This window comes from Eubalaena glacialis, chromosome 9, assembly GCF_028564815.1.
Source record: "Eubalaena glacialis isolate mEubGla1 chromosome 9, mEubGla1.1.hap2.+ XY, whole genome shotgun sequence".
NCBI lineage: Eukaryota > Metazoa > Chordata > Mammalia > Artiodactyla > Balaenidae > Eubalaena > Eubalaena glacialis.
In genome coordinates this window covers 46,222,819-46,235,431 of record NC_083724.1, presented here as the reverse complement: position 1 = coordinate 46,235,431, position 12,613 = coordinate 46,222,819, and the positions used below count along the sequence as shown (strand labels likewise).

Sequence of the window (12,613 nt, the reverse complement as noted above, 5' to 3'; positions counted from 1 at the left end):
TGGGGTCCCAGCAATTCGTGGCATTTTCCCTGAAAGAAGAGTCTTTATCAAAGCTAAGTCTCTCCTCCAAAAGGTGATTTTACATAATTGATTCAATATTTATCTTTTTGCTTCTGCTTCTCATTCTGAAAAGAGTTGAGGTGCTTTGAAAAATGCATACATGTTATTATATGGAAAAATACATGTAGAAAAGAAAAATGAAGCAGGGCATTAAGATCATGAAAAGTGAAGTCCTGCAGAATTGTCAACTCAGATCTAAGGCTTCCTAACAATAAACAAAAAGATTTACTGAATGCAAATGAAAACATAACATATCAGAATTTGTAGGATATAGCTAGAACAATGATTAGAAGGAATTTTATAGCACTAAATGCCTATACTAGAAAAGAAGAAAGTCTCAAATCAACGACCAAGGCTTCTACCTTAACAAACTAGCAAAAAAAAAACAAAAACAAAAAAGGAGCTAATTAAACCCAAAGTAAACAGAACAAAGGAAATAATAAGGAGCAGAAATCAATGAAATAGAATTCAAAGAAAAATCAATGAACCAAGAGCTGGTTCTGTGAAAAGATCAATAAAGCAGATAAACCTGTAGCCAGACTAATCATAAAACAAAAAGAGAAAACACAAATATAAAATATTAGGAAAGAGAGAAGTGATGTCACTACAGATCTCATAGACAATAAAAGGATAATAAGATAATATTATAAAAACTTTATGCCAATAAATTTAAAAACTTAAATGGACAAGTTCCTCAAAAGACACAAAGCACACTCAAGAAGAATCACATAACCTGAATAGCCCTATATCTATTACAGAAATTGAATCTGTAGTTAAAACTTTCCCACAAAGATGGTTTCACTGGTTGATTCTACCAAATAAGTAAGATTTAAATAATATCTATACAAACTCACCCAGAAAAATGAAGAAGAGGAAACACTTCCCAACTCAGTCAATAAGCCCAGCATCACCCTGATACCAAAACCAGACAAAGATATTACAAGAAGAGAGATCTAAAGATAAATATTTCTCAAGAAAAAAGATACAAAAAAATTGTATCAAGATTTTAGCAAAATGAATACAGCATCTAAAAAAGATAATACATCATGACCAGTTGTGGTTCATCCCAGCAAGGCTGATTTAATATTCTAAACATTACTTCTAACATTATAAAATTAATTAATATAATTCATCATATTAACATAATAAAAATGAAAAACCATCTGACCATATAGGTTGACACAGAAAAAGCATTTGACAAATGTCAATATCCATTAATAATAAAAATTCTTAGAAAAGTAAGAATAGAAGGCAAATTCTTCAACCTGATAAAGGACATCCACATAAAAACCCTACAGCTAACATCATACTTACTGCTAAAAGACTAAATACTTTCCACCTAAAGAGAAGAAACAAGGAAAGGCTACCTGCTTTCACCACTTCTATTCAGTATTGTACTAGAGGTACTAGCCAATGTAACTGGGCAAGAAAAAGGAATAAAATACATCCAGATTTGAAAGGAAAAAGTAATAGTATTTTCATTTGTAGATAACATGATCATTTATATAGAACATTCTAAAGAAGTAACAAAAAGAAAAACCCAACTCAAACAAATAAGTAAGTTTAGCAAGGTTGTAGGATACAAAATCAATATTTTAAAAATTATACTTCTATATACGACCAACAAATAATCAGAAGTTAATTTTTAATAATTGCATTTATAATAAAATTTAAAATTTAAGTACACAGAGATACATTTTAAAAATCCATGTTCACTAAAAACTACAAAACATTGCTGAAAGAAATTAAAGACGTAAATAAAGAGATACATCATGCTCATGAATCAGAAAGCTCATTATTGCTAAGATACCAATTCTCCCCAAATTGATTCACAGCAATTCCACTCACCCCAGCAGGATTCTCTGGAAAAACTGACAATCTGATTCTAAATTTATGTGGAAATGCAAAGAAACTAGAGTAGCCAAAACAACTTTGAAAAAGAAGAAAAAATTTGGAAGACCCACACACATGATTTCAAGACTTATTATAGTTATAGTATTTGAGATAGTGTGATATGATATTGACATAAAGACAGTCATATAGATAAACTGAATAGAATAGAGACTAGAAATAGATCCACCCATATTGTGGATCTATATGGTCATTTAATTTTTGACAAAGATGTCAAGGCAACTCAATAGGACCAAGATAATCTTTTCATCAAAAAAACTGGTAGAAAAATTTGATATCTGTATTCAAGGAAAGTGGGAGGGAAGAGGGAAGGGAAGAAAGCACCTCAATCCTTACCTACCACCATGTACAAAAATTAACTCAAAATGGGTGCTAGACCTAAATATAAGGAAAGGAAAAAGTAATAGTATTTTCATTTGTAGACAACATGATCATTTATATAGAAAATTCTAAAGAAGTAAAAAAAAAAAACCCCACTCAAACAAATAAGTAAGTTTAGCAAGTTTGTAGGATACAAAATCAATATTTTAAAAATTATATTTTTATATACCACCAACAAATAATCAGAACTTAACCTAAATATAGACCTACATATAAAATTCCTAGAAGAAAACGTAAGAGAAACTCTTAGTGATCTTGGGTTTGGCAAAATTTCTTAAATATGATATGAAAAGCATAGACATTAAAGAAAATAATCAAATATTGGACTTCATCAAAATAAAAGTGTCCCATGTTTCCAAGGACATTTATGAAAAATAAAAGGCAAGCCACCAACTGAGAGGAAATATTTGCAAAACATATATCCAACAACTGGCTTATATCTAGAATAAGAAATAAAAAAAAAAAAAAAACAAAAACAGAATTCTTACAACCTAACAAGACAAACAACCCAATTTTATTTATTTATTTATTTATTTATTTATTTATGGCTGTGTTGGGTCTTTGTTGCTGTGCACGGGCCTTCTCTAGTTGTGAGCGGGGGCTACTCTTCGTTGCAGTGCGCAGGCTTCTCACTGTGGTGGCTTCTCGTTGCAGAGCACAGGCTCTAGGCACACGGGCTTCAGTAGTTGCAGCACATGGACTCAGTAGTTGCAGCACGTGGGCCCTAGAGCGCATGGGCTTCAGTAGTTGCAGCTCATGGGTTCTAGGGCTCGCAGGCTTCAGTAGTTGTGGTGCGCAGGCTCAGTAGTTGTGGCTCGTGGGCTCTAGAGCGCAAGCTCAGTAGTTGTAGCACACGGGCTTAGCTGCTCTGCAGCGTGTAGGATCTTCCCGGACCAGGGATCGCACCCGTGTCCCCTGCATTGCCAGGCGGATTCTTAACCACTGCGCCACGAGGGGAGTCCCACAACCCAAGTTTTTAAATGAACAACAGATTTGAATGGATATGTCACCAAAAAAGATATACAGATGGAAAATAAGCACATGAAAAGATACCTAGCAGCACTAGTCACTATGGAAATGCAAACGAAACCACTGTGGGATACCACTACACACCCACTAATATGCTAAAATTAAAAAGACTGAGCATACTAAGGATTGGTGAGGATGTGGACCACTGGAACTCTCAAACTACTACTCATAAGCTGGTGGGGATGTATGTTTCTTCTAAAATTAAACAAATACTTAGTATAAGACTCTAGCATTCCACTCCTAAATATTTACCAAAGAGAAATTAAAACATATGTCCACACAAAGACTTGTACACAAATGTTCATAACAGCTTTGTTTGGAAGAGCCAAAAACTGAAAATAACACAAATGTCCTTCAACATATGAGTTGACAAATGAATTGTGGCAAATCCACTCTGCTGACTCTTAAATTTGCATCTTCATTCCTTCCAGGACAATGCTATTTTGTGTACGTGGCACTTTAGAATAGAGAAAAACCAAGCTAAGTTAGGATACTACCTCAATTGCCAAAAACATAAAAGACACTTACTGGCACCTGTAGTCCTTGTGTTTTCTTCTTTTTCTTTGACAATTTCCTATCCTTGGTTAGCATTTTTGCTTTGATCCATTTTGACTGTCCTATCTCTGAGGATTTTGAAAGATCTGTAAGGGAAATGATTTACATGAGAAAGTGTAAGATGGTAGGCGGAACCATTTTGTTTCACAGAAAGGACTGACAGAATGGGGAGAATGAGAATGGTAGCAATGCAAGAATTTAATACTGGTTGTAAAAATGTTTACTTCTTACTTTTAATCTTACAGATCTTCAATTTCTCCTCTTTGTGCAATCTCAAACTCTGACTCCTAATGAAGGGCCTGTCTCTACGAAGGGGACTGATCCGAAGGGATGTGTTTTGCTGAAGCCACGGTCCCACCTCTGAGCAATCCCTCTGGGCCAATCTTGTAGAGTTATCAGATACGGATCTGTCCCGGATCTGCCTCTGGCATTGTTCACTCTGTTTGGAGTCACAGTTACAAGTGGAGGCCAAGCAGGTTTGCCACTGTTTCTCGGTGCTAAACACACCAGTTTCATCGCCTTCTGAAAATGCCCAGTTCACATATCCACCTCCAGTTTGCATGCTCTTGACTTGGGAAGGGAGGGAGGTCACTTTAATGGGTGCAGGTGTGCAAATCAATGTGGGTAGCACTTGCTCCCCCTTGTCTTGTCTGGCCGGTAACTGAGCAACTGACTCATACTGCTCCTTGGTTTCCACCACTGAGCCCTGAGCTGAGACAACCGGGGTCTGCCACGTCAGATGAACAGGGACCTCACTCTGGGTGACATGTTCAGTTGCCAGCACATCTGTGCCTGCTTCCAAAGATGGTCTGGACAGAGGCAAGTTGGTTTCTGCAGAATAAGGAACTTGCTCTAGATGAGAAGGGACCAGGAGAAATTGGCCATACTTTGGGTGTGCTTGCCTGTTCAGGGACACCCCAGAGGCAACTATATTATTTTCTGTTTCTTGCTCTTCCTGGTCATCTCTTACATTTGAAAACTTTCTGTCTGTAATCTCAAGAAAGGGCTCTGTCTGCACTCGTGGGGGATGCCAGCCTCTGGCCAGGCTCCGCAGCAAAGAAGGGGGCATGCTATAACACTGGTATTTCTTCTTCCCAGAGATCTCCAGGCTGCCCAGAACCCCTGCACAGATGACATTGCTCCAGCTGTGGGGAAGTTTTCTGCAAGTAGAATGTTTTCTGTTGGCCAGGAGGGCCTCATCCTCTTGTAAGGTGTCAACAGCAGAAAGGACTTTCAAGGTATCCACTGTCAGGGCAGAGAGGTCCTGCAGGTGTCCCACCTGGCTGTCCAAAGACAATAAGGAGTCCCTTATGAAAGACACCTTTTCATTCATTTCTTTCAGTTGGAAGCACATTTCTGTAACCCTAAGGGAAAAAGGGAGGGAGAAAACCAATAAACACAGTAAGCCAGTGGGAACTTGCCGTACTCTCTTCCTGTCCTGCTTCCATCCTTAGGTGGCTCCTCAGCCTAAGCCACTTCCCAAAGTTAGGTCTGTCTCCTGCCTTCTTCTCTATCCAACACATACTCTCATCCCAGGTGATCTCACCCACTCCTGTAATTCCCACTATCACCTTAATAAGGAAAATTACAAATTGTATTTCTACCCCTTATTTCTCTCCAATATTTCAGAGCCACATTTCCAACTTCCTGCTAGCTATCCCTTCAGTCTCTCATCAATCAGCCCATTTGTATTCATTAATATATTCATTAATTTACAAGGCAAACATTTTAATATCTCTTATTGTCAAGCACTGTGCTATTTTGGTAGAGAAAGGAAATCCTGAGGAAGAAACTAGAATGATAGGAACAGAATCAATAATCAAATACATAATTAGAAAAAAAAAAATTACAGATCTTTTAGAATAATATTCCAAGTCTACAGTACAACCAGGCATCCCAACTTTCAAACAAAACCCATTTTAAGAGACCTACATTCAGAGAAAGCCCAAGGCAAATTTTTAAATGACTTTGAATACTTTAACCCAAAATTATGATGTTCAGCCATTGATTCATGTAAAAGCAACACAAGGCACCTTCAGCTATGCAAGTACAAAAGTAAATTGCAAGTAGAGTCAAATTAAATGTAACAATTGATTTCATTTAGAGAATTAGAAAGAACAAAGAAAATACATCTGTATATATCTTTGTAAATACCTCTGTATGGGGATAGGTTTTGTTTTGTGTCCTCCCCACCGCCCCAAAAGGTATGTTGAAGTCCTAACCCCCAGTACTCCTAGAATGTGACTTTATTTGAAAGTAGGGCCTTTACAGAGGTAATCAAGTTAAAATAAGGTCATTAAGGTGTGCCATAAGCCTATACAACTCATATCCTTATAAAAGAAGGGAAATTTGGACATAGAGGGAAGACAGTGTGAAGATACACAGGGAGACGACCACCTTATGACTGGAGTGATGCATCTACAAGCCAAGGAACACCAAGGAGTGTCAGCAAACACCAGAAACTAGAAGAAGCGAGGAAAGATTTCTTCCCTAGAGCCATCAGAGAAAACATGGACCTGCCAACACCGTAATTTCGGACTTCTAGCCTCCAGAACTGTGAGATAACAAATTTCTGTTGTTGTAAGACACCCAGTTTTTGGTACTTTATTATGGCAGCCCTAGGAAATTAATACAGTTATCTAAGCTTAACAATCAATAAAATAAATTACAAAATACATATATTGTGGTTACGTAAAATGAAACTCATACACATGAAAATAAAACACAAAATTTTAAAACAAAAAATAAACAGGAAATTATTCTAACAAATACAGTGAGTTGTTTGTATCCCTTAAGTAGTCAAAAGTTTTTACAAATTGTTGAGGAAAAAAAATATAAAGACCCCAAAGGACATGAATAGATAATTCACAAAAGATAATGAAATGTGGTAAAATATCCAATCTCATTAGGTAAACAGAGAAATTATCAATAAAAATAAGACAACAATGAGTTCGTCTACACTGTAACATTTTTTTAACCTAGCAAATTTTGAAAAAGAGATTTAGTGACTCAAGGTTGGCAGGGATGCAACATTGGAACGTTCAAATAGCCAAGACAAATAAAGAGGCAGGAATTTTACTATGCTAAGGCAGACAGATGAGATAGAATATTATGCAGCCATTAAAAATCATACTTACATTGTTAATAGTCATTTTCTTTGTCTATTTCTGATGGCAGGGGTGGGGATGTGGATATCTGTTGTGTTCTGCATTATATACTTTTAAATTTGGTATAAAAACTTTGTAAGTCAAGAAACAATAAAAATTAAAATATGTTTACAAGGAATATTTAATTATTTGGAGAAATGTTTTTGATGTGTAAGGTGGGTAGGGGGACAAAATGCAAACCTGTATAATTTTAACTAAAAATATATGGAAGACTAAATGGAAGAAGACCAAATTTTTCACAGTGGACTCTAGCTTATGACATTTCTTTTTCTTTCTTTTCTCCCTGTTTCATTCTTTTATTTGGAGGAAGGAGTATACTTTCCAATTTCCCCATAATGAAAATCTTTGATAAACAGGAATAAAGGGAAAAATTGCAAGGGAGGAAACCAACAGTTTCATGGCTGACATGACCATATGCAGAAATAACAAATTGCCCCCAGTCTTATTTGAGGGCTGGGAAAAGCAGTAATTATACCATGAAGAGCTTAGCACTCAGCTGTAGCAAGCACTTCCCAAAATAGTGTTAGTCATCCCCTCTCTAGAATATATCTCAAGTCACATGGATTGAGAAATCTTCCACTTCTTCCTGGAAGCTTTGTAGATAGGAGTTAAAGAATAAAGAGGATTGTATAATTTTGATTATCACCTATGTGGGTGGAACCCTCTCTTTCTTGCTTCAACTTCTATAACTCAGTAGAGCCTTAGTAAAGTCTTCTTGACCTTCTGGAACCTATAAAACTAGAATTGGCAAGGATGATGAAGAAAAGAGCACAAAATATATGTATATTCCCTTCCAAATATGCTTAATTAGAGCCTCTCCATCTAGTGCACTGTTTCAACTAATTCAAAAACTGTACAGTCCAAACAGCAGTAATGGAGACTCATTAAGTTCCATTAGCAGCAGTCACATGGAAGGGATACAATAGACACCAGCAACTATTCACAGCAACAGGTAACATTGCTACAATAGAGACTTAGACAAATAACCGGGTCACTCTCAAATCAGGTCCTCTTGCTTTCATAGGCACTTCTTTTCTAAAGCTCAATGTCCTATGAAATATATTTTAATTATATTCCTCAGCCACCATCTACATTAATTTAATCTAGACTTTTAGTCATTCTGACATGTAAAAGAAATTCTCGTAATTTTAGTCTCCTCTGTGCAAGGTTTGAGGGTGGTGGGAAAACCAGTATGGTTATTATTTCATTGTGGGTCTCTGGACCAGATATTGTAAAATGAAATTATAACAAGTATAATTATAATCATCATGATAATCATAATATTCACTGAGTGCTCATTATGTGCCAGGCATTTTACATTATTTTATTTAATCCACATGACCACCCTACAAGGTAGGCATTACTACTATCCCTTCATGAAAAGAGGTCACATGGCCAGTCACATGGTCAACGACAGGGTGAGGCTTCAAAGCCAGAGAGTGTGGCTCCATATTCAATGGCATTAACCACTGCACTCCAGCACCTCTCAGCAACTCAGCAGGGATCCAGGCAAAGTTCTATTGGGGTCCTAGAGTCCCATAAAGGGGTAAATGAATTGCACCCACAGTTTTCATGCTGGGAGTTGTTCACAAAGGTTTCTCAGTAAGGTTTCATGGCAAAATGATTATAGGACCGGCTCAAACTATAACTCTACTGAGTCACAATGCCCATTATGATAAAATGTTTAAACTTTTTTTAAATGTAGTATTTCCCAAATATGACATACCCAAACACGCTTAATATGGAAAAATACCTAGTTAACATCTTACTCCATAGAACAGAGAGAGGAAAAACACTGGCTTACGTTACTAGGGACAAAAAGTAGCTGGCATTCCAAATAGAGAAAGTAAGATATGAAACAGCCTTAATATGTTCTCCTTCCACTTTTACAATTCACTTAACTCTATAAAGATATAGGTGATCTCTTCTTCAGAGGTAGGCAAACATGCAAATATCTTCGTAACTTCCCTTCGCTCCCTCTTCAAACTACTGCTCAGTTACCACTGGAAAATATTCTTCCCTCTCTCCCATACTTCATTTACAAGCTCCCCAGAATGACCTCAACAAGGACAACCATGTAAAAAGAGGGCTGGTGAGATAGCTCTATCAAGAAGGAAAATTGATCGACTGTGTTTTGAAGTTAAACTAGGGCTTCATAATCAAATGCTAGAGCCCTTGAAAGCACCTAGAATATTTTTCAGAAGCTACATAACCATCTACCATCTAATCCTTCTCTACTCAAATCCCAAGAAAAAAATTCAAGATAAATATGATAGCATATGACGATTACTGGTGTTCAGTTTACTATTAGCAGTATTATTATTAATTATTATTATTGAATTACTTTTTTAAAATATCTGGTTCTCAAGTTTTTACTCTGTATTCACTTGACTCATGATACTACCTTCTCCTGGTTTTCCTTATACTCTTCTGATCAATTATTTTTAGTCTTCTCCATGAGTTCCCCTTCCTCAGTCCATTATACAGGTGTTGACACCTCTCAGGGTGAGACCCTCAACCCACTGAGTCTCCTCACTCCACTTGCTTCCTGAGCATAAGCGCTTCCTCCGTCATAATTTTACTTTCCTAAAATAGGCAGATGACTCCCAAATTTCTTTGTCCAGTTCAAATTTTGCCCTAGGGCTTCAGATTCACATATGTAAAGCCTTTCAGACATCTCTGGATAAACGCACCACCAGAATCTCGGGCTCAACAAAATCTAAACCTCACTGCTTTCCCCCCACACCCTCCCTGCCATGCATTTTGTACTCTTTATCTTTTAGTGCCACCTTTCACCTAATTACCCTGCTACAGATATGAGTCATCCTGGACTTCAACCTCTCCCTTATTGCCACAGCCAATCCTTAACACACCTCTTGAATTGTCCTCTCTAAATATGCCTTTATCCTCTTTGCTATGGCCTAAATGTTTGTGTCCCCACCCAAAATTCACGTTGAAATCCTAACCCTCAACAGTGATGGTATTAGTAGGTGGGGCCTTTGGGAGGTGATTAGGTCATAACAGTGGAGCCCTCACGAATGGGATCAGTGCTCTACTTTTTATAAAAGAGACCCCAACAGAGCTCCTTAGCCCCTTCCACCAGGTAAGGACACAATGAGAAGTTTGTATCCCAAAGAGGGCCTTCACCTGACCACCCTGATCTCAGTCTTCCAGCCTCCAGAACTGTGAGCAGTAACTTTCTGCTGCTTATAAGCCACTCAGTCTATGGTATTTGGTTACAGCAGACCTAATGGACCAGGATCCCTTCTTTCAATGCTACCACCAATTTGGCTAGTCCTTGGGCATCACCTGTCTGCTGTATCAATCTCTCGAGTGGTCTCCCTAGTTCCAATTCTGACTCCTCAAATCCATATGGTAACAACCTAGAAGGTAAATCTGTTTGACCACCTAAAATTTTTCCTTAGTTTATAGTGTAAAGTAAAGGGCTCTCCGTGACCTTGTTCCAGTGCATAATGTTGGGGGGTGGAGGTGCCTATCTTGACCCATCTTATATATTTACATCCCTTTTCTTAAGGTTTGGAAGGGAATTTGTATTTTAGAAGAAATTATACTCACACAATTGGAGCCTAATTTTACATAATAATAGATAACTTTCACTGCTCCCTTACTATCCATTAGCACACTGCCACACAGTTCATCTATATTATCCCATGGAATCCTCACAACAACTCTAAAAGGTAGGTCTATTTTTGTGCCCATTTTACAGAGAAGAAAACAAGGCCCAGAGTAAACTTGCCCAAGTATGCATAGCTAGAAGCAGGACTTCATGCCGGCTCTGTAAACTCCTATCTGGGTACATGTTTCATACAAAGCAGAACCAAGCTGGCCCGCAGGACTCAATGAGCATAGCTACAAAGGAGGCAGAATGTGTGGAAAGGGGAGAGGGAAAGAAGGAAGCTCACAGAGTTTTGGCCTAAAGATATTACTTAAGTAAAATAGAATGTTGTGGGTTCACAAATTGTTATTTGATACTCAATTTTTTCCTCAATATTAAAATTTGATCTGAAATTCAATCAGCTACCTAAAATGTATTTACATAAATATGGTATTAATTTTAAAAGTTCAGAAATAAGTCATATGCCCAAGGTGACCATTTAGAAAGTTCTTAATGTGATTCAATTTTCAATAAAGCCATATTTAAGGATTCACTATCTATCTATTTGGACATCAGAAAATATATATGCATAATTAGGTATAACATTTTATAGTCAGGTCCGTGTGTATTCAAAAGTAAGAGAACACATTTAACTTCTGCCAATTTGCTTCCAATTAAGAAAGCAATGCTGCATTTTAAAAAATGCATATAATCACGGGGACTTAGTTAATAATACTGTACTGTACATTTGAACGTTGCTAAGAGAGTAGATCCTGAACACTTCAACACAAGAAAAAAAATTGTATGGTGATGGACGTTAACGAGACTCACTGTGGTGATCATTTCACAATATACAAATATTGAATCATTATGTTGTATACTTGAAACTAATATAATGTTACATGTCAATTATTTCTAAACTTTTAAAATGCATACAATCACATGCAGTCCATATTTTGATCCAGTGCTGTGTACCCGCGATTAGTGACACATGTACAGCAGCTTTGACCTACGAGCTTCTACGTCTGTCCACTTTCTCCAACACACCTCCTCTTTCCTCAAGCCTCTGAATGGCCCCCCAAATCACACACACCCACAGACACCCTCAGCTGATGACTGCCGTAAGAACTGCGTCCCTGCAGCCTGGCTGCATCCTCTGGAGCACTCTCCATATTCTCTCCTGGCCCCCACCGTTAACTGCCCTTCCTGAGGACTTCACTCAGCAAATCACCTCCTCCCTCTGGCTCCTGCAGTTTCTCCCTTGCTGGTAGATCGTTTCCAGGAACAAATATATTACTTTTATTATCTCCACATGAAACAAAAGAACCGCACCATGTCCCCATACCCCTCTTTACCTCCCTTCAGAGTAAAACTTCTTAGAAAATCTGCCTCTAATCACTGTCTCTACTTCTATTCACCCTCCACACGCTTCAGTGAATCTGCCCTCAACTCCACTGCACCAGTGCTAGTCAGGCGCCCCGAGACTATGACTCCATGATTCCCAGTGCAACCAGCACCCTGCTGCTCCTGGACTCACCTGCATCCACGTTTGCTGCTCCAGCCCACCTCCCTCAAGTCTCTCCTCCTCAGCTGCCTCAGAGCGACCTTCCTGCACCAGGCTCCCAAAACGGTCCAACCCAACCCCCAACTCCAGCAGACCCTTCACCACGATCCATCTCTATTCCCTTATACTACTTTTTTTCCCCTTCATTGCTCTTTTACTGTCTGACATTAAATTACATATATCTTTTTTGTCCTTCACTCCACCCCCACCCCTCCACATGCACGCACTAGAATGTGAATGCTATGAAGGAAGGGCCCCTGCTCTCTTATTCACCATTTATCTCCACTAACTTAGAAGACTGCCTGGAACATAGTAGATGCTCAATAAATG

The 12,613-nt window shown here is 38.0% G+C and overlaps 1 protein-coding gene across 6 annotated transcripts in view; it reads right to left on the bottom strand.

Moving 5' to 3' along the window:
* TRPM6 (transient receptor potential cation channel subfamily M member 6) overlaps positions 1-12,613 on the bottom strand; it is a 140,169-nt gene that overhangs the window by 33,040 nt on the left and 94,516 nt on the right. For all 6 annotated transcript variants that reach the window (XM_061200335.1, XM_061200337.1, XM_061200339.1 and 3 more), the window contains exons 26-27: positions 4,168-5,300; positions 3,910-4,022 (exon numbers count right to left, since the gene is read on the bottom strand). In XM_061200335.1, coding sequence (XP_061056318.1) covers positions 3,910-4,022; positions 4,168-5,300 — 1,246 coding nt within the window. The remainder of the gene's footprint in view (positions 1-3,909; positions 4,023-4,167; positions 5,301-12,613) is intronic.